Here is a 27,098-nt window from a genome sequence, read left to right on the forward strand (position 1 = left end):
AGTTGAAAGGATGAATCTAAGTAATAAACACACACATATGAAAGATCAAGAGAACTGTGCCCAGAAATACTATAATCAAATAGCCTAAGAGAAAAGAGAAAGGCTTAAGAGCACCCATAGAAACACACACATTTACTAACACTGTTGAAAGAGAGACAGGGATGAAGCTAATTCTTCCATAGGGAACGATGCAAACTAGAGGATGGTGTCCCGGCACCTTTAACTTGCTGGAACCTCCTGGGCTCACAGTGGAGCTGCATACTACGTCCATGGACAACATCCGAGCAGTTCCATCAAGGGGTGGTGAGCATCTGGATTCCAAAAAACATTGAGCTGAAATGCATGCAGCTCACAACCCACTGAGTCAGAAGCGGCCACACAACACACTCTACCCCAGAGCATCAACTGGGCATTCTCCTGCTCATGTGGCTGGCCAGGAGCTGCAGCCCAGGGACACACCGGAGTATCTCACTACACAGCAGTGGCCTGGGAAGACAGGAGAACTCAAAATTTGGAGTATATAGATAGATTCTACTGAATGTGTACATAAAGATGATTTTTTTAAAAAAGCCAATTAACCTACTTTTATCTGACAGAACGAGAAAAACAGAGCAGCAGATGAAAACTAAAGTAACTGAAAATAAGCAATAAACATCTCGGTAAAAACTGTTAAGTGAAAACCAAATTCTGATTTAAGGTCAATATAACTGATAAACTTCAAATTAGAATGCTCTAAAGGAAAAAAGAAATAGACATAAAATTAATGAAGAATGAGAGGGGCTGAAAACACTACAGAGTCTACACATCTTAGAATATCATGGGCACTATTATACTAATAGATTGTAAAAATTCTTCAAAGATTCAAACTACCAATGCTTGCGCAAGAAAATAGCTTGATTAGCCAGGCTTTGAATCTATGATTACAAACTTTTTCAAAAAGAAAACTACCAGCCTAGATGGCTTTCCTGATGTATTCTACATTTAGATGATGCCAATTCTACGCAAGCTGTTCCAGAAAGGAAAAAGAAATAAGCAAACAGAATTACCAATACTTATACAACAAAAAGACATTAAAATTCTCATTTCAAACTCCTCAAGCTCCTCACAATCAGAGCTACAAAAATTACAAATAAACTTTCAGCAAATCAAACCAAACAACATATTAAAAGGTTTACAAATATCAGAAAAAGCTGTATCATAGGTAAATGTGTGTGTAAAAGACAATAAAATAATTTACCATTAACAAACTAAAAGAAAAAATAAAAAGCCAATGATTACCTCAATAGGCATAGGAACAAAATTCTGACAAAATCCAATGCCCGTTCTTCAGTATTATGGAAGGAATATGTCAGCTCCTCAAGCTGACAAAGATGAGGTGGATTCTTGTATTAGTAACTTAACCACACGCCCGAAAGCTCTAGAGCAACAAGAAGACATAATATCCCAAACAGTAGATGGGAGGAGATAAACTCAGGGCTGCCGTCAATAAAACAAAAATGATAAAATCAATACAAAGAGTCAATGAAACAGAGATGGTTCTTTGAGACTAATCAACAAGACTGACAAACACATCTGCAAACCAACTAACAGACAGAAGCTCCAACTGAATAAAATTTAAGATGAAAAGGAAGACACAACAGACACCTCGGCAGTTCAGAAAATCATAAGGATAGTTTTAAAAATCTATACTTCACCAAAGTGGAGACTCTAGAAGAAACAGATGAATTCCTTGATATAAATGACCTACCAGAATTAAGTGAAGATAAACAATGTATAATGACCCATAACCCCTCGTGAAATAAAGGCAATTAAATCTCCCAACAACAACAAAAAAGTTCAGGGAGCCAGATGGATTCATCACAGAATTATACCAGTCCCTCAAATAAGAATTAACACCAATATTCTTCAAATTATTCCACAAAATAGAAACTGAAGGTTCACTTTCTAGTTCCTTTTAAGAAGCCACTAATACCCCAATACCTAAATGACACAAAAACCTAACAAAAAAGCTTTTAGACAAATACCCCTTATGAATATAAATGCAAAAATTCTCAGTAAAATACTCCCAAACCAAATCCAAGCAAACATCTATCATGATCAACTTGTCTCTATCCCAGAGATGCAGGATTGAGAGACTAGTGATACATGGGCCATACCTATTAATAAAGGTAACTTACAGCAAGCCCGCAGTCAACACCAACTTACATGGGGATAAGGAATTAAATAAGGAATTTAAGTACAGAATAAGACGAGGTAGTGCACTCTCTCCGTCCCTCCACAATATAGAACTGGAGGTCTTGGCTAGAGCAACCAAACAACTGAAGGAGATCAAGGAGATGCAATCTGGAGAAGAAGTGAAAGTATCTTAATTGCAGATGATATGATTGGCTACACAAACGACGCTCAAAAACTCCACCAGGAAAACTTCTGCAGCTGTTTAAACACTTTTAGCAAAGTAGCGGGATATAAAATCAACACAGGCAAACGAGTAGACTTCCCATATACAAATGACAAATATGCTGGGAAAGAATGCAGGAAATAGTAACTTTACAATCGCCTCAACACAAAAATATCTCAGGATAACTCTAACCGAGCAAGTGGAAGGCTTGCACAATAGAAACTCTAAGATACTGAAGAAAGAAAGTGAAGAAGACATCGGGAGATGGAAAGATTGCCTAGTGCTCATGGATCAGCAGGATTAACATAGTAAACATGGAAATCGATCGAACTCAAGAACCAGCTATCCCACTCTTGGGCATATACCCAGAGGATTCCCCATCCTGTCACAAGGACACTCGCTTAACCATGCTCATTGCTGCTCTATTCATAATAGCCCCAACTGGAAATACCTCAATGTACATCAACTGATGAACACGTAGTGAAAATGTGGTACAATTACACAATGGAGCTAGGGAAAAACTCATTCTGAGTGAGGTAACTCAGAGCAGAAAGACCAGTACTGTGTGCGAATGTCAGCATCTAAGCTTCTGATACCTGGACTGCAATCTGAATCACCACAGAGGTTAGGAACCTAGAAAGGGGCTAGGGAGGAAGACAGTGTGCAGAGTGAGAGAGACTTTGGAGCATTTGGCCCTACCCGGGATGTCTCTGTCAAACCCGCAAGGCTCAGGGGTCTGTAAGGAAGAGCAGGCGGGAAGACTGTTAAGGGCCAGAGGTGGCGGGTGAGTCCAGGAAAGGCTGTCTCCCAGACACAACAGGACTGACACTCACACGAGAGACCACAGCAGCAGGGAGAAGGCTGGTGAGGACCAAGCTATACGGGGTCTCAGCACTGAGGGGCAAGGGAACACAACCCGAACCAAAGTCATCGGCAACGGAGAGCAGCAGACACCTCCACAGACAACACAGACCTCTGGCGGGGACCACAGTGACTGAGCGAAGACACGATGGCCCTTTTAGCAAACCCTGCGGGGGGACTCACTTTTAACACAAAATAGCAATGTTGACCGATGAATGAAAGGGTATTTCATTTTATTTTATTTTTAACCTTACCTAAGATTAACTATGAGGTACTAGTATCTTCAGATAAATGGTCTTAGCTGTGCTATAATTACTGAGCTAATATAGAGTATCATTTTTGTAAGTTCTTTCATTGCGGTGTCTCACATGGCGTCTTCTGGCTCCATGTGCGTATGTATAAAACAATCTGAGAAGTAGTAAGGGAATGTGATTCAAAAGGAATTACAAAGCTTTTTGGGGGATTTTACCTATTCCCGTTTCCGGCATTGCAAAGAGGGTTCTTTCAGTTGCCACTCGGAATCGCCCATGAACCGAAAGACCAACTCCCTAGGAAAAGAAGCGGAGAAATGCCTTAGCGTGTGGTAAAAACTGAAAGATTAACACACAAGTATTACAAAGAAAGCAGGTGTTATCTTAAATTCCACAGCAATCTGCTTCAGCATGTGGGCTGAAGGAAACCCCAAGCCTCGCCATGAACTTTCTACACAAAACTACGCAGGCATCTCTGACAGGCGAGCCTGGCCTGCTCTAAGTGGGCAGCTTCCAGCAGCGGTCTGTATTGTGTTCTGGGTCTTCCCAGCACTGCAGTGGACCCGCCCTCTGCGGAAGCTCAGTACTGCTTATTACTGGTATTAATAACCATAAAAGCTTGATCAACTTATGGAAAATTTCAATAATTTTGAAAAGAATATTTAACACATTTCTTAACCTATTTTATCAAATAAAATGAGCCATATCATTATTCTAACATGCAGCACTTAGTGAGACCAGTTATAAAACTTCTCCAAGTTGGCTACTAAAAGATTTGGTTAGCCAGTGTCCAATGGTTAGCCTTGAAAACACGCACAAAAATAACATACAGACTGAGCAGGTTATATTTAGGCACGCATGTGTATGTGTGTGCACACGCGCACACTTATGCAATAGAAAAGACCATGAATTTGAAGGAGAGAAGGGAGGAGTGGATGGGAGGGCTGTACGGGAGGTCTGCAGAAAGTCCTGGGTACAGTCTCAAGCACGGCAGAAAACCAAGTAGAAACTTGTAGTTTTAGCTCTCGGGAGGCAAAGGCAGAGGCTCAGAAATTCAAAGTCATCCTCAGCTCCACAGAGCTTGAGGTCTGCGTGGAATACCAAGATCCTGTCTCAAATAAATAAATAAATAGTTTTTAAAAAAAATTCTAAAGCTTAATGCTGTATTTTATTTAACCATTAATTTTGGAGATGCTTCTCTGCTATACAAGGAAGGTCTTAAAGCCTTCCGTCTTTACTGCACTAACTAATCAATCTTCAACACCCTGTATCTAACCCCTGCACCGTGTCAAAGGAGCTGCCATACCTCAGCTCATCTGAGAACTCCCCCTGTCTGTGACAGAGGACTCCCTCCGCTCCCTGGGAGTGGCCTTGGGACACCACTGTACCTTCTGAGGTTTTCCCTCTCTGCTGGTGGGTTTTCTCTCTTCCCTTTACATGAATGCGTTGACCTGAGGCCATCCCTCTATTTCCCTCCCCTACAGCTGACCTACACCATCCCCAAGGCTCTCTGCAGCCCTGGGGCATCCAGCTGTCTCCATCATAATGGCCTGTGGTCTGTTTGTTATTTTCCCATCCCCAGTCTCTCTGGACTCTGTGGTCAGTTTAGCGTCTTTTTGTGGGTGCTGAGAAAGTGGCTGAGCCTTCACACAGCCCTTACCCTGGGAAGCCGTTCAGTCGTAGGGCCCCAGATTTAGTCCCCATCACACCTATAGCAATAAACAGCACTGCATTCACCATCTACTCAGACAAACACCTAGGTGCTGCTCACTTTCTTACCCAGAAATCCATCTCTACAGCTCTAAAACAAAAAACAAAAGACAAAAAACAAAATGTATCTATCCGACATTGGCCCCTTCCAGTCCGCAATGAGGCTGCTTCAACACACCACCATTTTTGCCTGGGCTCCCGTCTCTGGCCTCTGTTCCTGCCACAGCCCATTCTTTACACAGCAGAAAGGCTTACCAAGATATAAAACAGCACACCATCCTCCTCCCCTGAGTTTCCCAGGCATTTCCCACCGTACTAAGACAGTATCAGAACCCTTCGTCATGGCAGAGCTGAACCTATGTCACCCGCCCTTTTCTACTTCTTAATCTTCTGATCCCCTTTTCTCAGTCTCACTCTGCCCTGACATCTTTACTGTTTGCACACAACATAAATGTGTGAAGACACTGAAACTGTCATAGCAGTAAGTTTAGAGTTTATGGTTTCCCAAGCTCTGAAAATGAGTATTTCCCTATGACTAAAACGTAGATGAGAATGTTCATACATTCTCCTTTGTGCACTGTGGGTCTCCAGCCCCCTCAGCCATGAACCATTACTCTACCACCCGTCTAACACGTGAGGCGGGCGGAAGACAACCTGTGGTAGCTGGTTCTCTCCAGCCACCAAGTGCGGCCTCTGTGAACCTCAGACCATCAGTGAGAGGCAAACAGCTTTGTTCACTGAATTTTCTAACAAAATCTTGGATTATTTCCTGTTGCTATAACAACATGCTTGAGGCCAAGTAACTCACAAAGAGCAGAAGAATACTTGGCTCTGATTCTGGACACAGGCAAGCCCAGAGATGTGGTGGGGTGCCTGCTGGCATCTGGAGGGGGGGCTGCCTGCTACCTCCCAATACAGCAGAAAAATCCTACATGGTAAGACTCAAGCACACTAGCTTGGTCCTCCTACATGGCAAGACTCAAGCACACTAGCTCGGTCCTCCTACATGGCAAGACTCAAGCACACTAGCTCGGTCCTTCTTAGAGAGTCCCTAATGTCACCATGGGGAGCTCATCTAAAACCAATTAGTTTCCCAAAGGACCAGACCCCCAGAGAACTAACATGCACCGACTTAGATACAAAATGTAGACGCACAAACCACAGCACGTGTGTCTGTGGCACCAGACTGAGACGTTTAAGTAGCTTGGATTCAATGGTCTGAGATTATCAGGCCAGAGGCGCCCAGCCGGTGACTTCCCAAGGACGTCACTGACGCGGTGGTGTGGGCTACTCAACACTCACAGTCTCTGCAAGTCTCTGACCCACCGCCAAATGCCAGTCATGGGTTTGCAGTCTATTTACGACCGTTGTGCTGGAATTAGTACATACATCAAAGACACAGTACATCCATGGATCTGATTATAAAAGAAGGTCTCTTGTGAAAACCAGATTAAATATTTTGGAAATACATGTAAAAGCTGTCAATGCGACTTAAGATAGGGCAAACGTAGGTGCTCTTTCAAGTGACTTCATTTTCAGTACTATGGGCGCTGTTGTCTGAAACTACAAAGACTTTTACAAAGAGTTTGCTACAGTGTCAACTCAGGGTTAGGGAGCACTGTGATTCCATCTCCAAGGGATCTGATGTCTTCCGGTCTCCTCAGGCACACGTGTGCGTGTACATGCACGCACTCACACACAGACGCACACTGAAAAATAAATCTTTTTTTCTTATAAATGTCTATTCATTTCCAGTCTTGGTTTGTTTGTTTGTTTGTTTTTCTGGAGGGTCTGACACCGCCAGTGTCACTCCATTAGAGAAGACAGACTTTCCCTCTCCTGGCAGGAAAACCGACAGTCCAGCTCTTCACCTTTCCCCTAGTACCTAGATTTTCTTGCATCCATTCCATTCATTTTCTTAAAATGTAACAAAATTAAAAACAATAAGCTAAGACAAAAACTATCACATTCAAGCTGGACAAGACAGACAGAAGGAAAAGAGCCCAAGGGAAGGCACACATCAGAGACCCACTCATGCACACTCAGGAATCCCACAAAACTCTAAACTGGAAGCCATAATACACACACACACACACACACACACACACACACACACACACACAGGACCTGTTGCGGCCCTGTGCAGGGCCCGTGTTCCAGGTTCTGCTCATATGAACTTTGCCCATGTCGATTTAGAAGGACTTGTTCCCCTGGTGTCCTCCACTCCCTCTGGCTCCAAACACTCTTTCTGCTTCCTCTTCCACAGGGTCCCCTGACCTTAGAGGGGGAGGGATTTGATGGAGACATCGAATTTAGGTCTGAGTGTTCGAAGGTCTCTCACTCTCTATGCAATGCCTGGCTGGTCTCTGTATCTGTTCCCATCGGCTGCAGGAGGAGGCTTCTCAGACAGTGACCGAGCACGACACTCATCTATGAGTGTACCAAAATGTCATTAGGAGTCATTTTATCTCTATCTTAGAGCAGAAGGATTTGCTTTTACCCTAGGTCCACGGGTTATCCAGTCTCAGGTTTACAGTCACCCAAGAAGTGTTGGGTATGGGTCTCATATCGTGGGATGAACTTTAAGGAAAAAATCATAAGCTTTGTGTCAAAATTACCCTAGCATATCTAGGCAGTACATCATTAGAGATGAAGGATTAGTGGCTGACTTGGTCTTGACATTTCTGTTTTGAGAACATGCAGAGTACCAAAGACACTGCAACATGGGGTGACTCTATGTGATATATACTTTGAAAAAAATCCTTTCCCATTCTATATTCACCAACTTTGTCCAAATGACAGTGTCCTTTGCTGCTCAGAAGTTTCTCAGTTTCATGAAGTCGCATTTGTTATTAAATAAGAGGGTATCATGAAGAGGTGCTAGATTTTGCTAAAGGCCCTTTCTTTTTCTCTTTCTTTTCTCTTTCCTTAGTTTCTTTTCGTTGTTGTTGTTGTTGTTATTGTTGCTGGTTGTCTTGAAACTTGCTCTGTAAATCAGGTTGACGTCAAACTCACAGAGATCCACCTGCCTCTGCCTCCAGAGTACTGGGATTAAAGGAATGCACCACCACACCTGACTGAGCCAAAGGTCTTTTCTTCATCTGATGAGAGGACCCCGTGCTTTTTGTCTTTCAGTTTGTTTATAATGTTGGATGTCTTAGTCAAAGTTCTACTGCTGTGAGGAGACACCATGTCCACGGCAACTCTTAGAAAGGAAAACACTGAACTGGGGCTAGCAGATTCCGAGGTTCAGTCCATTATCAGTATGGTGGGAAGCATGATGGCATGGTGCTGGAGAGCGGCTGAGTTGTAACATCTGGATTCACAGGCAGCAGGAAGATAGAGACACTGGGCCTGGCTGGAGCCTTGAAACTTCAAAGCCCACCCCCAGTGACACACTTCCTCCAACAAGACCACACCAACTCCAACAAGACCATACCTCAAGTCAAGTGGCTCTGCTCCCTAAGGACGATGCTCAAACATTTGAGCCCATGCAGGACATTCCCATTCAAACCACCACATTCCACTCTGCTCCCTATAAGCTTGTAGCCATATCATAATGCAAAATACATTCAGTCTAATTTCAAATATCTCCATAGTCTATCACAGTCTCAACAGTTTAAAAGTCCAAATTCTCTTCAGAAACTAATAACAATCTCTTAGCTCTAGACCTCTGTAAATTCAAAATCCAAAAGCAGATCACATACTTCCAACATACATTAGCTTTCCCAAAGGGAAGAAAGGGAACATAGGGAGGAAATACTGGACCAGAACAAGACCTAAAACCAGCAGAGTAAACTCCAAACGCTGCATCCCTGTGTCTGGTGTCAAAGAGTGCTCTTCAAATCTCCAATGCCTTTCAGCTTTGTTGGCTGCAACACATTTCTCTTGTGAGCTGGTTCCACACCGGAAGTGTATCCCACGACTCCAGCATCTTTAACATCTCCCATGAAATCAAGGTTTCACCCTCGCCATTCAGGGATACCCCTGACACACACCAGGCCTCAGCAGCTTTCCTTAGTCATGGAGGGAGAATCCATAACCCCTTCCTTGTATCCTAAACTCTAAAGCTAAAACCACACGGCAGAAGCTGCCAAGTTCTGCTGTTGGCTGGGGCTAGAACATGTACCCTCATTCAAACATATTTTTGCTAGCTTTCTGTTTTCAATGGCTTACTTTGTTGCCTAAGCTTGGCTGTTCTGGAACTCACTCTGTAGACCAGGCTGGCCTTGAACTCAGAGATCTGCTTGCCTCTGCCTCCCAAGTGCTAGAATTAAAGGCTTGTTTGTGCCACCAGGCCCAGTCATAATAAGCTTTTCTTAATTTCTTTTCACAAGTTGGATGCCTAGCTGGGTGGGCTCTTTCCCTGTGGTTACCACTCCCTTTATTCCATTTACTTCAGGTTTTTCTTTATCTGTTTACCTTCTTGAATGCTGGTGTTAGCTCCCTTACACTTCCTGGTGCTTCTTTCTCCTCAAACTGTACATTTTGTGTTTTTCCTTGCTCAGCTTGCTCCTCTTCATTATAGATCTACATAAGAGTAATCACTAATAGCCACAACACAGTCAATAGTAGGCTGCCTTGAAATATCCTTTGCTAACACCATTAATACAAAACTCCTCCAATTTAGACTTAGGCAGACATTTTGGACGAGGGGAAAGCAGCAACATTCTTTGCCAAAACATCGCAGAACCATCTCGAGGCCACATACTTCACATTCTTCTCTGTTGAAACCTCAATTTTCCCTCAGCACCACTGTCTCTCATGTTCCTACTAAGATGGCCCACTGAGCCCTAGCACAGTATACCTCAGTCCCTAGCATGCTGAAGGGTTCCATCCGGGTCTTCACTTGGTCTACACCACACACCACACTGTACAATTCTACACCATCTTTTCTACTGACAGTTTTTAAGACAAAGCTTCTCAACTGTAAAACAATGAATTCCAGCTGGGCGGTGGGGGTGCACCCCTTTAATCCCAGCACCTCTGGCTTTGAGGACAGCCAGATTTACAGAGTGAGTTCCAGGACAGGCTCCAAACTACAGAGAAAGCCTGTCTCAAAACAAAACAAAATAAAAACAACAACAACAACAACAACAAAAGCAATTCCTAAAACAAACCAATAAAACACCTCACACTTTATTAAACTGCATAGTGTATGGGGGGGAAAAAAAAGGTCGGGGCAGTCCGCTCAGAACCTAATCTACTTTGAAATGTTAGTGCTGATGAAAACTATAAATGACCCTGGGGTCACAGCTTAGAGCCCCCAGTGAGGCTGCTCCGCACAAACAAAGACGGTCACAGTAGGTGATTAATGTGCACAGAAGTAAAGCAGAAAAAACACTGCTTTAATCTGGGCAGAAGCCCAGCGTCAAGACAGCACAGGGGGTAGGGCTATGAGCCCAGGAGCCAGGAGAGCACAGAGGACCTGGGCTGAGTCAGCGAGACCACCATGAAACACCCCAGATGTGGGGTGGGGACTGGGGATTGGCCAGGAGGGAAGGTGCCCCTAGAAAAGACATTTGTTTTCAATTTTCTTAAAAAACAGACAAAGCAATTCCTGTTCCTAGAACAAATGAACTACAGAGTCCTGTTAGCTGACAACCTCAATGCTCCAGCCGGCCCTTGTCCAGCAAAAACAGAAAGAAGCCCTGCATGTGAACCAAACGGGTTTCTGCTTTATCCTAAGACATCTCCCCGTTTGCTGGTCACCTGTGAGCTCAGTTCACATTACACGAGCACACACGATAGCAGCACCTCAGAGTTCTACCTGCGAAGGCAGCAACCCAAATTCCAGACCTGCATATTCAATAAGACACTTCAGTTCAGACTAAGTGCCCCCCACTGGCATCTCTCAATGAAGCTCCAAATTCAGATCAGTCTCCTTTGCCCTCCCTACCACTCCACACCCACTCCTGCACCCACCTCTGAGCGAACAGTGCCATCATCCCACCGCGGCGCTGGAAACCTGGCTGCCATCCTGGCCTGTTATCTGTCACACACATCCCATGTCAAGTCTCCTAGACTGTTCCTGAAATCCACCCCACTGCCTGCTCTCCCTCTCCGTTAATTACCTGTACCCGCCCTCACTTCCTTTCACCTGAACCTAAAATCGCTCCCTAAATAATCCCTTCGCCTTCAACCCTACTCCCCTCCAATCTCTCCCTTTCCTCAGAGCTCGCTCTCTCTCTGAAATGTAAATATGCTCTAGTCAAACCCCTCCTGAGCACTTAAGTGGCTCTCCAGATTGGCACCTGGTAAATTATTCAGCGCCTTTAGCCTTTATGCAAGAGGCTGGCTTCTTACCTCTCTGGCTTCCTGATTTAACCCTTCCCTGCTCCACATTCCAAATGCAGGCCCACTGAACTTTCCTGCAGGACTCTCCGGCCCTTTTCACACACATTATTTTCTTCTCACTCACACACTGTCCTTCAGTATTGCAGCAAAGACCTATATGGCTGCACCAGACACCGCATTCTTCCCTCCCAACTGGCTCTTTTCAGGCAAATCTCTCCATCTCTGAATGTTGGTTCAAAAATGACTGCCTCCATATGCATCCCCACTGCACTCCAGCACCAAACTACCCCCCACACACACACACACACTGTAGAGGGGTAAACTACCCACACACGCACACTGTAGGGGGGTAAACTACCCACACACGCACACTGTAGGGGGTAAACTACCCACACACGCACACTGTAGGGGGTAAATTACCCCCACACACACACTGTAGAGGGGTAAACTACCCACACACGCACACTGTAGGGGGTAAACCACCCACACACGCACACTGTAGGGGGTAAACTACCCACACACGCACACTGTAGGGGGTAAACTCCCCCCCCACACACTGTAGAGGGGGTAAACTCCCCCCCCACACACTGTAGAGGGGTAAACTACCCCCCACACACACACTGTAGAGGGGTAAACTACCCCCCACACACACACACACTGTAGAGGGGTAAACTACCCACACACGCACACTGTAGGGGGTAAACCACCCACACACGCACACTGTAGGGGGTAAACCACCCACACACTCACACTGTAGGGGGTAAACTACCCCCCCACACACACACTGTAGAGGGGTAAACTACCCACAAACGCACACTGTAAGGGGGGTAAACTACCCCCCCACATGCTGTAGAGGGGGGTACTCTCATGCACTGTCACTAAACTACCCACACATGCACACTGTAGGGGGTAAACTACCCCCCCCACACACACATACTGTAGAGGGGTAAACTACCCCCACACACACACTGTAGGGGGGGTAAACTACCCCCCCCACATACTGTAGGGGGGGTACTCTCATGCACTGTCACTAAACTACCCACACATGCACACTGTAGAGGGGGTACTCTCATGCACTGTCACTAAACTACCCACACATGCACACTGTAGAGGGGGTACTCTCAAACACTATCAGACCGCCCTGTACTTGCCTGATTCAGCAGAAAGCTCTGTAAGGAGAGAAAACACATCTGCCTCATGCACTATTTTATCCTCAGTATCTAACCAATCCCTAGCACTAATAAAATCCATATATTTTGCTGCTTGGGAAATAGTTGAGAGCAATCTTGAATACGGCTAAGGTCATACTGGGGCTCTAGCTAATTTCAAACTTCCCACGATTGCATATTCCTTAGACGGAGTTTATTTTGTAGACAGAAGGAACTATCTCCCCAACTTTGGTCTGTGAAAACTCTAGGATTCTAACACAAGTCATCAAGCCAATATGGTGGGGTAGAAATATAGCAATGAAAGCAGAGCCTAGAAGGACAGACGGCTCCCACTTGGCCTTGAATCGAGGGATTCAGGATGTTTTCACAATTACAAACAGAATGAACCAAGAATCTAAACAGGGCAACCATAGGAGATGGCCACGGGAGAAAGAAAATAACTCACAGACCTGTCAGACTCACAAATGTCTGGCAGCTTCCAGAAACACGCATACTCAAATAAAACCAAAACTCTATTTCCCACTGCTAAACTTAAGTGGGGGAGGAGGGAAGCAGGAGAGCCAAGTTCTTGGTAAGGGAATGGAAACTTGCCCTAACGCTGGGCTTAGGCATCCCTGGGACAGGGTAGAGCAGGGCAAAGGACAGAGGCGCTAACAAGACAGACGGGCAATCATGAGCAGACTACCTAAGGTGAGATATATGTGAATAGAATATGTGTTACAGCCTGAAAATTAACATGGATATATGTAATATATGTGAAAGAACATGCATTACGTTCTGAAAATTTGCATGGATATTATGGAATATATATGAAAGAATATGTATTACAACCTGACAGTTAACATGGACATATATATAATACATGTGAAAGATGCACTCCATCCTGAACATTAACTCATGCTCACTTATGAATAGTGAGGGCTGCAGGTTGAGGGCTCAGCTCAGGAGACCAGAAGCATGAACGAGGTTCTGGGCTTGATCCCCACAAAGGCACGGGGGCAGCGGTGGGGGAGGAAAGCTGGTGACTGAAAACTCTCTAGGAGAACTTCCACAACTAAGGGCAATCCTAACTTTGAGACAGACGGAAACAGATAGACTCCACAAGTGGGGACTTCATCAAGGAGAATAAGTTATTCATCCACACGTAGATAAACGATTCAGTAGTGAGCATGAATAAAAATTGTTGCAAAATGGTATAGTCAGAAATCCAACAGTTTTCCTGTTCCCGTGGTTGCTATTCCCGTACTCATACATACACATATAAATATCTCCATATATATAATTTTCCATGTATAAAGAAAAAGACCTCATCCCTCACAGGGTGGCAGACTGAGGAGCCTCATCTGGTCCTTCTCGCTGGGTCATCACATGGCAGAGAACATCCCAGAGAGCCAGTTCACACAAAACTATCATCTCAGTCTTAAAGAGAGCTTGAGTTTTAAAATATTTGAGAAAAAAAAAAAAAGAAAAACCTCTGGTAATTTTTTAAAAAATTCAGAGTGGGAAGAATTGTAGCAAATGAAGCAGAATCCAAATGTTTCTAAAAAGTTCTTCAATTTAGTTAATAAAATCATTTCATTTCTTCTCAGATCCTATCAAGCTGTCAGTTTCTACTAAATGATGGTGAGAAAAACTCAGTTATTATAATAAGAAAGAATTCTTCATGTGTCATCGTCTCAATTGTCGTCAACAGCAGAAAAACAGAACGCCTTCTAAGACTGAGAAAGGCTGCTACTGCCGCTAACAGACCTTTGCACCATATCGATGCACGGGCACAGGATCTACAGGGCCACCGAGCTTGCTCTAGGTGTGTGAAGGTGACCCTAGTGTGGATGACAGCAGTGCTGCTGGAACCCATGAAATGCCACCCCTGGGAGATGATGGTGCATCATGCATGGCAGTAGATTAGGCTCCGCCAGAAGAACCACATGTTCTTCCAACAATATATTTCACAGGACTTTCTACTTTTGTGACATGAAAATGAGGGAAGCTAAACTTTCTTTCTGCCTGTGGACTGTGATACGGCGGGCTTGACCCGACAGGTTAAAGGAATGTTTGCTGTAAGTAATGTAACATCGCTAACTCTGCAATCTGAAGTATGTAGGTGTCGAGCTGGAACCCGCAGTCACTGTGTGTTCTCGTATCCATCTTCATTTTTATAAGTGTTATTCTTCTGCTGTCACTTTAAGAACTAACCACGGCCACCCCAGCCACTTCTGACCTCGTCGCCATCTTGGCTTCTCTCTTTTCCTGCCCGTCTCTTGTCGTGTGTACATGTGCTTTCTGTCTCTCTCTCTGTTTCTCTATGTCTCCCTTTCTATAAGTAATAAATGTTTAGCTTTATGTATAGCCTTATGTCCATTTACTCTGCTGTCCATCGCATCCAGCCGCCTGACTCTGCCGCTCGCCCGGGGACCCTGTACTGCTCTGGCGGCAGCTTCTGCCTGGCTTGTAGGCCGCCTGGGCCATCCCATCATCATAATATTTTTAAAAGAACAATATTTGGTGCCGCGGACTCGAGAGATTCGTCCGCCAAGGGCCGGTCCCGGCTTCACATATCGTCAGGGACTCTGAGCTCCAATTTCCAGGACTGGATCAGGACCGAGGTCTCAACACCGACCCACCTATTACAAACAACATCGGCTTCAATTGGTGAGTCACTCCTCGTTCTGCTACAGACGGTTGCTTTCCTTTGCTGGAATCGTGTTTGGACGACCCCGGGGGTTGGTCCGCCTGCGTTAGCACTGCATACTTCCCGTGCTGTGCATTCGACATTCGACTGGGGACCGGGTCCTCAGTTTCTCTATCTTTTTTCATTTTCACTTCTTTTCTCTCCTTTTTCTCTCCTCTCGTCGTACCACCTCTACGGAGTGGCCCCGGCCTCTGGTTTATCCAGCTAGGCCCATAGCTCCCCACCCGTGAATCAAGGACGCTCCTTCACGTGGTCCTGGGTGCTCATTCGTTGCGCGGGTTTTCACGATTCAGACTCTGGATAACAATCGTCCATGGCAGACAGTCGCGGGCCTTTTCCATCCCAGCCGTGACCTGGTGCAGTTTTTTTTTTTTTTTTTTGGTTCCAGACTTTTGCTCCCCTCTGCGGCTTATGGTTTGGCATGACAGCTCAACAACAGCTCAAAAACTGTAACTTTTCCCCTGCAACACGTGGCCGCCGCCATGTTCATTGGGGTCAGGTGACTTTATCGCTAGATTCACTGAGAGCCAGATCACGCGACCAGGCCCTCCCACTGTTATGTATGTCCCGCTTTCCCCTCCCCTCCTCAGTGTTCACTAAAATCCTCTCCTTAGCTATGATTACAGGTGTTTTGCATACTGACATGCTTTCTGATAGGGCCCATCAAAAGCATGCATTCTGCCTAATTCCTGTTCAATCTCTCTGTATATAATAATTGTTCATTTCATCTCGTTTCAGACTACAAAATCCTAAGTCTCATATTTTAAACTGGTATGTACTTTTAAGCTGTTTTCTACCATTGTCAGTTCTGCCACTAATCTTAATGTTACAAAGTTTTTTTTCTTTCTGTCTGTCTTTTTGCAAATGTGGATCTTACTTATTAAGAGTCAATACAGTCAAACTCAAACCCAACCTTCCAGACAGATTCTATACTGCAGCTATACCTAATAATCAGCCCTCAACTGCTCAGAGATCTGGGGAATGCGATATTTAAATGTTTAATTATTTAAAAAACTTTTCATAACAAAAAGAGACAGATTGGCTCCTAGCAAGTACTCTGTTTCCTCCAAGAAGATAGAAGACAAACCGTCAAAGACCAACGTCCATCTACAGTTTGCTTTGACTGCCAAGCGCTGACCATTGGGCAAAGACTGCCTTTCACCTAAACTGGAGACCTCCAAATGTGGACAAAATCACTGGAATCGACAGCCTAGCTGCCCAGGGTAAGGTAGGCCTGTCTTCCTACAGATTTCTTAGCCCACAGGGTCTTCAAAAGCCTGGCAGGCTCTGCGCTAAACAGCAAAGGTCAAATGCAACCTTCAGCGACCAGGGAGGACCAAAGAGTAGCTCTGGGTGCCAACCAAGTAAGTTCTCTGTCATTTTTTAATCAGTAACTCAAGTAAAATCTTATCCTTCTCAAAGATCTCTGACAGTCTGATAGCTGAGAGGTTTTGTCAGGTTGTCTCACCAAATAAAAATACTTTTCATTGTAATTTCTGTTTTTACAAACCCAAGGAGTTCTTAATACAATGTATATGTCTAAAACTTCTGTTTTTCTTATGAGTTCCAGGGAGCCAAATTAAAGAACCCATCATAAACAGGTCAAATACAAACCCCTCAATTCCCTGGTCCTAAAAATTTTTTCTCAATTTAACTTTGTCCTCTGTTCTGCCAACATCCTAATCAGGTACAAGGGACATCAGACATTTCCATGCCACAGACACCTGTCGGGAGCAGAGACCAGCTATGCCAGGATGTGACCAGCACCCAGCTTCTCTTGGATCCCCCACACCCCCCCCAAAGACGACGCCCACAAATCAGCCAGAAGCAGCCTTGAGAATTTGCCGCCCCAATTCCTTCAACCTGGAATGTCTAACCTTCTACTTTTTATTATAAAAAGGATCCGGGAATGTTATTCTTCTGCTGTCACTTTAAGAACTAACCACGGCCACCCCAGCCACTTCTGACCTCGTCGCCATCTTGGCTTCTCTCTTTTCCTGCCCGTCTCTTGTCGTGTGTACATGTGCTTTCTGTCTCTCTCTCTGTTTCTCTATGTCTCCCTTTCTATAAGTAATAAATGTTTAGCTTTATGTATAGCCTTATGTCCATTTACTCTGCCGTCCACCGCATCCAGCCGCCTGACTCTGCCGCTCGCCCGGGGACCCTGTACTGCTCTGGCGGCAGCTTCTGCCTGGCTTGTAGGCCGCCTGGGCCATCCCATCATCATATTATTTATAAAAGAACAATAATAAGGACATTGCCAAGATGGCTTGAGTTTCGTATTCTAGAATCTGCTTGATAAAACTTTTATCCCCTGTAGTTAACTCTGCATGTAGTAGCCTTGGGTGTAAAAAACAGAAGCCGGAATAACTTTACCGGAATTCCCTACCTCTTCTCCAAAGTAAAGTACAAAGGATAAAGCCCCAAGCTACCCTGTGCCACAGCAAGGCTAGTGACTGGAGATATTAGTGCCCAGCCACAGTCTGCTTTAAAAGGTAAATACAAACGACATTTTAAAAACAAAAGAGCGAAAAGAGAATTACTGACCAAAATCAAAACAAAGAAACAATTACTAACCATACACACTTGTAAGTCGCAATTACCAAAAGTTATTCTGTTTTAGGCTGGGTTGGTAAAATTAAATAAGCAAGGGTGTAACACAAATAATAAAAACCCAGAGATAGATATCGGGGTTCAAGCTGAAGATCAGAAAAACAAAGCAGCCAAGCCGCTCGAGAGTTGTTAACTCTACCAAGGCTCAGACAAAGGGGTGATCTGTCCTCAGCGTGACTGCAGACTGCAATGCTCTCCACCAAACCTCAGGCTGCAATGAGCTCTTGTCTCCTCCTGCCTTATATACCCCCTTGTCCAGCCACATCACTCCCGTCTCCACCTCCCCAAGTGCTGGGATTAAAGCCCTGTGACTCCCAAGTGCTGGGATCACCTTTGTGTGAGCTCTATTTCTCTTTTTAGACAGATTCAATCTCCTGTAGCCCAGGGCGGCCTTGAGTCCTGGGATTAAAGGTCTAAGTCACCACTCCCTGGCCTCTAGTGGCTTAGCTCTGCACTCAGACCGTCAGGCAAGTTTTATTTATTAAAACAAATAAAATGTCACCATATTAGGTCACAGGCCTGAGACTGTCACTGTCCTCTGAGTTCCCATATAACAGACCAACAAAACACAACCTTAGCACTTAAGCCTGGATCTAACTCAGGAAACCGCTTCTGAGAGTAAACAGGAAGACCTCCATCCTCATCAGCGCCAATCCTAGGGCCACAGCCCAGACTGGCCTACCTGGGAAGGGCAAAGGCACACTGCACGTCACCAGCCCTCCGCGTGACTGTGATACAAGCTGAGGTGTGGGAACCACTATCTTTAGGAATTTAGAGAGAGACTCGCAGGTGACAGGGAACCATAGTTCTTAACTTGACTCCCATACTGTAATTACCAAGAAGGGGCTTTAAAAATGCATACAATATTAAAAGAAAAAAAATGGGCATGGTGACATACCCCTGTAATTCTAGTTCTCCAAAGGCAGAGGCAGGAGGATCACACCTGTTTGAGGCTGGCCAGGTGAGGAGGGGGTCTGGAGAGATGGCTCTGTTCTTCCAGGGGACCTGGGTTGCCAACTCAGTACCCATATGGTAGCTAGCAACCAACTGCAGCTCCATCTCCAGGGCTTCTGATGCCTCCTTCCGGCCTCCATGGGCACTAGGCATGCATGTGACATACAGACAAAAATACCCATACCAATAAATTTTTTTAAAAAAGAATTTAAGCACTCGTGAGGCAAGGCAGGTGGATCTTTGTGAGTTCGAGGCCAGCCTGGTCTACAAGAGCTAGTTCCAGGACAGGCTCCAAAGCTACAAAGAAACCCTGTCTCGAAAAACCAAAAAAAGAAAAAAAAAAGATTTTAAAGCTTTGCTGACCTTTTCTTGTTTTGTTTTTTTTGAGACATTGTTTCTCTGTGTAGCCTTGGCTATCCTGGAACTCACTCTGTAGACCAGGCTAGTTTTGAACTCACAGAGATCTGCCTACCTTTGCCTCCCAAGTGCTGGGATTAAAAGTGTACACCACCTCCACCCAGCTGATTTACTGACTTTGTAAAGAGACTTTAACGGTGTAGCCAACACTGGCTCACACATGGAACCCCAAAGTTCATTCTCAGGCAGCCTGGGTGGCACAGTGAATGGGAAGTCAGCCGGAGTTGCGTAGCAAAAACCTATAAAGTTCTGCTCGCTGATAATTTCAAAGGTTAAAATAGATTATAGCATAATTAGAAACATGAAATAATCTTTTGGCTCCAATACATTTTATATCCCAAACCTTCCAGGATCTGAAACTGAAATAAACACGTTTCACTGAGCTGTATTGATTTACATTCAGTGTCTCACATGTACAAAATAATCATTACCTTATTTCAGTACAACTCATACAACGGAAATGACGAGAAGCCCACTTACCCCACCTATTGTAATCCCATCGATGAGGGCGACATACGGCTTCTGACAAGAAGCTAAACGAGAGAGAGAAAGAGAGAGAGACAGAGAGAGAGACAGAGAGAGCTTTAGTTAGAACATCTAAACCACATCCACTTTCCACACAGTCACACCGTGTGCACGCTAGTTTCCCTAGCAAATGTTTGAAGGAATATCAAGGAAGACTATTACGTGGTTTGTAATGTGTATTTAAAAGTCAGGTCACTCACACTCATGATAAAATAATCATTGCTGCTTAATAATTGTCTTAGGTCAGAAACAAATGAATGTTTTGTATTATTTGACAACGAAGAAAAATAATTAACAACTCTATTATAGAGCACGCTCCCAGCTGTGCTTTAAGAACTTGCTTTCTATACAGTGAAAGCATCGGATACATGCAGAGGAGTGCACTGTGCAAGAACAATCCCAGCGCGGGGTGACGAGACCCAGATTCCAGTCTCGGCTTGATTATGAAATGAACAGCCAGATAAACACATGTGTTACATACGACACATACACATATTAGATAAGGGCGCTTCATGTACGTCATCTGTGAATATGTGTCCTCATCTATAAAATAAGATTTAACACACATCAGATAAGGGCACTTCATGGACATCATCTGTGAATACGTGTCCTCATCTATAAAATAAGATTTAACACACATCCTCTAACACTCAACCCTGCTTGAAAGCCCCACTAGTCACCCACACTTTTACTATCTCTGTTTCCCCTCTCAGGCTTTCTTCTCGGAGAGCTGGCAGAGAGAGCACAGTGACATAAACCCCGGGGCTTCTGCCACAGCCTGCTGTCAGCACTACTACCTGCGTTCTGCTACATCTGGGAATTCCTGAAGTCTTCACAAACCACAGCTCAGACTTCACACGCACAGGCTCTGCATCTGCAGCTCCTTAGAAACTACAGAAGTTATTGATTGTGGTGGAGCTGAATACGCTGACCCCACGCCAACTACTACAGAAGTAAATTATTCCATATATAAACTATTAGACAACAACTAATGTAGGACATGAAGCCAGAATGTGTCAAATCTTTTACTGAATATAATATCACGACATGCAGAAATTTTACCTTATGATTTTTTTCGACACTATTAATATACTTTACACTGCTCAAACACCTTCTATTTCCTTTTTATCTCATGAAAAAAAATGAGTGGTCATTATCCACATGGAATCACTTATATTAAAATTATAATTAAACAACATTTAAAACTTAGTTTCTTAGTTCCATTAGCCACATCTCACATGATCAGTGGCTCTCAAAATGGACAGCACACATGCAGCTTCACACCTGGTTAATTTCCTAAAAACCAGACTGTTTGTGGTACTATACTGGGGACCATAACTCCCCAAACATTCACGAAGACGACTCCTGTCAACACGCTCAGCTCTCCCCAGGCTGGGGTGGAACAAGTCACCGTCTTTCCAGTCCAAGCCTCCACAGGTCCTGACTGGCTGGACTCACTCGCGATCTCTAGTCACTCACTCTCGTATATTCTCTCTCTCTCTCTCTCTCTCCCCCCTCCTCCCTCCCTATGTGTTTGTCTGTCTCTGTCTGTTTGTCTCAAGGCTAGGGAATAAACCTCAGGCCTTTGGGTTACATATTCCCAGACTTCTAAAAAGATTTTTTTTATAACCAGACAAAACAATTATTAAGTTAAAAGAGAAGATTTTTTAAAAATCCCAGAGTAGTCAAAACAAAAGATATGTACAAAAAGTCTTTTATTTCTGGGAAATTTCAGAAACAATGTGAAGCTATATAGCATATCCATTCCATATGTTATTTTAAAATAAACTTTAGCAATCAGTCACTAGAGTAGCAATAAACCATCTCTATCAGTAAAAACTAGAAATGACCAATGTAAATGGTGTAGGAGGTTCTTCTGTATCTGTGTTGCTTTCATTGGTTGAATAAAGAGACTGCCTTGGCCTTTTGATAGGGCGGCCCTTAGGTGGGCGGAGTAGACAGAACAGAATGCTGGGAAGAAAGGAAGTGTGGCCATGATTCTCCTGCCTGAGACTGACACTGGTTAGAATCTTTCCCCGTAAGTCACGACCTTGTGGTGCTACACAGATTACTAGATATGAGTTAAAACAAGATGTGAGAGTTAGCCAAGAAGTGGCTAGATATAATGGGCCAGGAAGTAATTTAATTAGTACAATTTCTGTGTGGTTATTTTGGGGCTAAGCTAGCGAGGCGGCAGAATACACAGCACGCTCCTCCTACAACAGAGGGACACAGCCCATTCCTCCTCCTTACTACATGTAAAAATGTAGACTAGACAGCATTAGGTGTACTAATGACACCGACAGTCAGGAAGTACAAGGGTCAGCGACCAGCACTGAACAGTGAATTGTGGTGTTAACCTGTGGCTTTTACAGGTTGGATACACTGAATGTCTTACAGTGTCTTCAACTTAGTTGCAGCTTATTTGGATACACTCCATCGTAAGTCAGGGAATGTCTGTACACGGTTCGGTAAGTTGGTTTAACCACAGCGCGCTGTTAATGTTCAAAATTCACTGAACACTTACGGTATTTGGCTATAAGCTCCAACTCCACAGATTCATGGGAGAAAGACTCCTATCAAAGAGCTCAGGGCTCCCCAGGCCAGTGCAGAACAAGCCCTGTGCTGCTAAATCAACTAAAATATGGTCTATAAGGACAATGAGGCTTTGGGACCAAGGTTCCTCCAGGTTCAGGAAAGGGATGACACTGAAGAAAACCACAGAAGGCTGAACTGTAGCTTTAAGATGTATTGTTCTTACAACGTCATGCAAAATCAGAATATTGCTACTATATCTAGACTATAGATACAAATGCTGTATTAATTTATCTTTTCAAAACATGTTTGTCGGGGGCTGGAGAGATGGCTCAGAGGTTAAGAGCACTGCCTGCTCTTCCAAAGGTCCTGAGTTCAATTCCCAGCAACCACATGGTGGCTCACAACTATCTGTAATGGGGTCTGGCGCCCTCTTCTGGCCTGCAGGCATACACGCAGACAGAATATTGTATACATAATAAATAAATAAATATTTAAAAAAAACCATGTTTGTCTAAAGTAAATTCTACTTTACTTCCACAGAAACCTAGAACTCTGATTCTAAAAAGGATTTCCACTCCAGAGTTCCTGGAGAAACACAAAATGGTACTTCCTTTTTTGTAGAAATCAGGAATACATGTTTTCTTGTCTTCCGAAAAAGCTAGCTAAAGGATCAAGAATCCATATTTTCACATTAATTTTAGACAAACAGAATAATTGTATCAGTATGACCAAAACGTAGTAACGTCTCTATGAGAGCGCCTACTGGTTGCATTCTAACAAAATACAGTGCTATCCCAGCTCTGGATTTCACGTTCAAAGCTCAGAGCAGATCATACACATACCAATGGCATTGTTCAGGGTATATTCTTCTCTGAAAAAATCTTGAGACAAATTCTGCTTTGCTTTTTTAGCTTCTGTGAGCGCTAAAGAAGGAAGGAAAGGAGAAAAAAATGAAAGAAAGAACAACTGCAAATCATAAAGAAGGCTTCCAGTCAATACAGCCAAAGATACTAAAGTCCTGTAATCAGTAAATGCTGGAGGGAGGGGAACTTTCAGATGGCGTTAATGTTTGAAGCCACCTATGTTGGTGACACATTCATTACCTTTTGCCAGAGACCCACAGTTCAATATCAAAGCTTCAAAACAAAAATTCTTCTTTTGCTTATTGTGCTGCTAACATACACATATGTACACAAGTGTTCATGCATGCACACATACACAAACACAAACACATATTTTCATCCACGTAAGGACTCCTTATGTCCTTCAAGGTAGGTCACAGGCACAAGAACTTCTCTCCCTAACGCAGGTCACGGTCTCTATTCTTTTCTGTCAGGGGCCATGAGAGTTACAGCAGGTGACAGCTAGTGTTCAGATGTCCACCCAAGAGGAGCGACTCTCTGATGGAGGTTGATCCTGTTCAGGCAAGGCCTGCAAGACCATCGACTCTGGAAACTGTTACATTTGCTAAGGTGGCTTGATGTCTCCTTGTGTAATCTCACATGATGTGAATATGTAATCTCATGATTGAATCTCATCTTATGGGAACCCATAAGATATTTGTGGCTGTTCAGGAAGATGACTTTTCACTTAGTTATATAGTTTTGATACATAGGATATATTCTGGGCCCTGCTTCATAACTGGATCTATTTGTCCCATGAGGACTGTGGATACTTGAAAGCCTGCCTTGTTCTTTTGCTCAGACTAACTGCACACAGTTAGCTCACTTTCACCTTAAAACAAGTTCAAACTGGACTCAAGGCCTTTTGTAAACAGATCTTAAGTTTAAAACCTTACAGCTACGCACAAGGTCAGAGCTGCAGATGTCCAACCAAGGTTACTAAGAAAACCATGCCAATTCTTTGTTGCCAGGTCTGTTAACAAAAGGCCTATCTATGTCTCAAAGCTTATCTCAGCGGACACTGTACCCCCTGCCCTCTGGTCACAGTCTCACTTCTGTAACCTTGGACCCTTGTGTTGCCATGGCAATGACTCAAATCCCTATCGCTTGCCCTAGGAATGTGCTTTTGACCAATGAGATAACTCTTGTAATTTATCACTTCAAGGCTCCTGGGAAAAAGAGTTTAGAGCAGGAAGAAGTGAGGAGAAGCAGCTAGGAGAACATAGCAGTAATGGTCTGTCCTGTTCCTTTAAGAGACAAGCCCCACCCACTCCCTCCCCCCTTCACCCTGCCTGCAGCCTGAGCTCATCCTTCTCTCTCTCTCTCTCTCTCTCTCTCTCTCTCTCTCTCTCAGCTTATGTCTCTCCCTTCTCCCCACTTCTCCCCTCCCCCTTTCTCTCTCTCTCTCTCTCTCTCTCTCTCTCTCTCTCTCTCTCTCTCTCTCTCTCTCTCTCCGCTCTTCCCTTCCTCTCCTTCACTTCCATAATCCACTAAATAAATGTCCTTTGCTGAGTTAGAGCCTCACTTAGCAACTCTAAGTCACTTTCCCCCAAACCTTCTCTTAGTTCCTTCTAATTTCATTTTAAGCTAATTTCATTTAAATCAAGTAATTATATATTGTGGTGGTTTGAATGATGATGGCCCAGGTAGGCTCTCAGGGAGTGGCACTAGCAGGAGGAGGCGTGGCCTTGCTGGAGAAAGTGTCTCACTGGGGGGCCGGCTTTGTGGCTGGAGAAGCTCAAGTCAGGCCCAGTTTCACTCTCTTCCTGCTGCCTGCAGAGCCAGCTCTCTCTCCTCCTCCAGCACCCAATCTGCCTGCACGCTGTCCGTCCGTCCCAGTTAAGTGTTTTCCTTATAAGAGTTGCTGTGGCCATGGTGTCTCTTCACAACAATAGAAGCCCTAACGAAGGCATATATAAATTAAAATTAAATGATGTTCACCTTTAATATTTTTCTGAGTATCTACCTACATGTAGAATCTTATAGAACTCACACTGTTTCGTACATATTAACTAGAATAATTCTGGAATTTAAAGCTATATGTATAAACCAGAATATAAGGTTAGTTCTATGTAGCATTCATATGTGAAAAGTCCCCCACAGGCTCAGATACCTGAACACTTGGTCTAAGGCTGGTGGTTCTGTTTGGAGCGACTCTGGGAGCTACAGTCTTGCTGAAGAAACTATGTCACTAGGGCAAGCTTTGAGGAGTCATGGCCTCACCCCACTTCCAGTTTATTTTCTGGGCTTTTGCTTGCCCTGCTCTGGCTGCCTACTGCCATTCCTCCCCTGTCATGGACTCCCCTGGAACCATGTGCTAAAACAAACCCTTCCTCCTGTGAGCTGCCAGTGCTGTGTCACAGCCACAGAGACTCAAACTAGGACAACTCATGACGAGCAGCAGCTAACCTCATCCACGCACTGGGCTTCCCTGTGTGGGGGCGGACAGAACCGTGGCCCCACTCTAAAGAACAGGCCCTCCCCAGGGGTGAGAACACTGTCTGAAAATATTCAAGCTAGGGTTGTTAAGGGCTAGAGCACAGGCATGCATGAGACCCTGAGTGTGATCCCTCGTGTGCACATGTGCACACACACAGAGTCACACAACACACAGACACAGGCACACACAGGCAAGCAAGCACACATACACAGGTATACATACACACACACACACAGGCATACAGGTACACGTACTCACACACATGGCCATTCACATGGTATATCACAGACATGCAGACACAGGTATACTGGCACTCACACACATAGTCATAGGTAAAAAGGCACACACACACATGCATGCACACACATAGGCATGCACATGTGCGTATTCAATTTATGTTGTGGGCAAAACCACAGTTCAGTTAACACCATATTTAAGCATTAAGTAAAGATTTTTATTACATAGAAATTTTAAATTTCAGTTATTTAAAACTGAGTGGGCATTTTAACTTGGTACTGAATCTAGATTTTTTTTCCCTTCCTACTTATAATGCAATTGTTTGTAGAAACTTGCAAATTTGGTGAACAAATCAACCCAAAGTTTGCTGTTTTTTAATAATAGAACAAATATGCAAAATCAGAACACAGGGAAAAAAATCCCTGAACCCTACCAAATCCATAAGAAACGACATATAAACTGTAAAAACCTATCTCAGTGGGGACAGCCATCAGTGATAGCAATGATTTCATAACTCTCATCACAAGAACAAATATTATCTTTAATAGTTAAATACATACAGACTAATTTAATATAAAAGCAATTTTTTACTTATGTGTCTTTAAACACACAGCAGCATTAACAATTGGCTCAAGGAGCACTTGCTCTGGACGGTGAGTGGTGGGGATGGGAAGTCCTCCACATACACTGATGGGAATGTCGTGGGGGACATGTGCCATAAGAGGGGAAAAAAGTACCTAGATTTCAGCACTGCACATGGGTAGTAAAATAAAATCTCCATTCAAACGCTAACACACTTGGAAAGAATTATTAACAAACAGCAAATAATTCTAAACGCAAATCAAATGAGAATCGCCTGACGCATCTTCAGAGCTTACTGGCTCCAGTAGGTAAGAGCACACACCGTAGGGTAAGGGCACACGGCGAAGGGTAAGGGCACACAGTGTAAGGTAAGGGCACACGGTGTAAGGTAAGGGCACACGGTGTAGGGTAAGGGCACACGGTGTAAGGTAAGGGCACACGGTGTAGGGTAAGGGCACACGATGTAGGGTAAGGGCACACGGTGTAGGGTATAGGGTAAGGGCACACGGTGT

General features: G+C 44.1%; 1 protein-coding gene and 1 long non-coding RNA gene across 4 annotated transcripts in view; one reads left to right on the forward strand and one right to left on the reverse strand.

Annotated features, from left to right (window-relative positions):
• Positions 1–27,098, reverse strand: part of Hibch (3-hydroxyisobutyryl-CoA hydrolase) — a 63,833-nt gene that overhangs the window by 16,680 nt on the left and 20,055 nt on the right. For both annotated transcript variants that reach the window (XM_087902353.1, XM_087902352.1), the window contains 3 exons: positions 23,268–23,348; positions 19,843–19,895; positions 3,729–3,807 (listed from right to left, as the gene is read on the reverse strand). In XM_087902353.1, coding sequence (XP_087758479.1) covers positions 3,729–3,807; positions 19,843–19,895; positions 23,268–23,348 — 213 coding nt within the window. The remainder of the gene's footprint in view (positions 1–3,728; positions 3,808–19,842; positions 19,896–23,267; positions 23,349–27,098) is intronic.
• On the forward strand, positions 14,023–17,468 carry LOC148117691 (uncharacterized). Of its 2 annotated transcripts, none has more exons than XR_015736835.1 (2): positions 14,023–15,338; positions 15,767–17,468. It is a non-coding gene; the product is annotated as an uncharacterized LOC148117691 (long non-coding RNA). The 2 variants fall into 2 exon arrangements; XR_015736836.1 differs by having other exon boundaries at positions 16,117–17,468.

This window comes from Myodes glareolus, chromosome 27, assembly GCF_982192425.1.
Source record: "Myodes glareolus chromosome 27, mMyoGla1.1, whole genome shotgun sequence".
Classification (NCBI taxonomy): Eukaryota; Metazoa; Chordata; class Mammalia; order Rodentia; family Cricetidae; genus Myodes; species Myodes glareolus.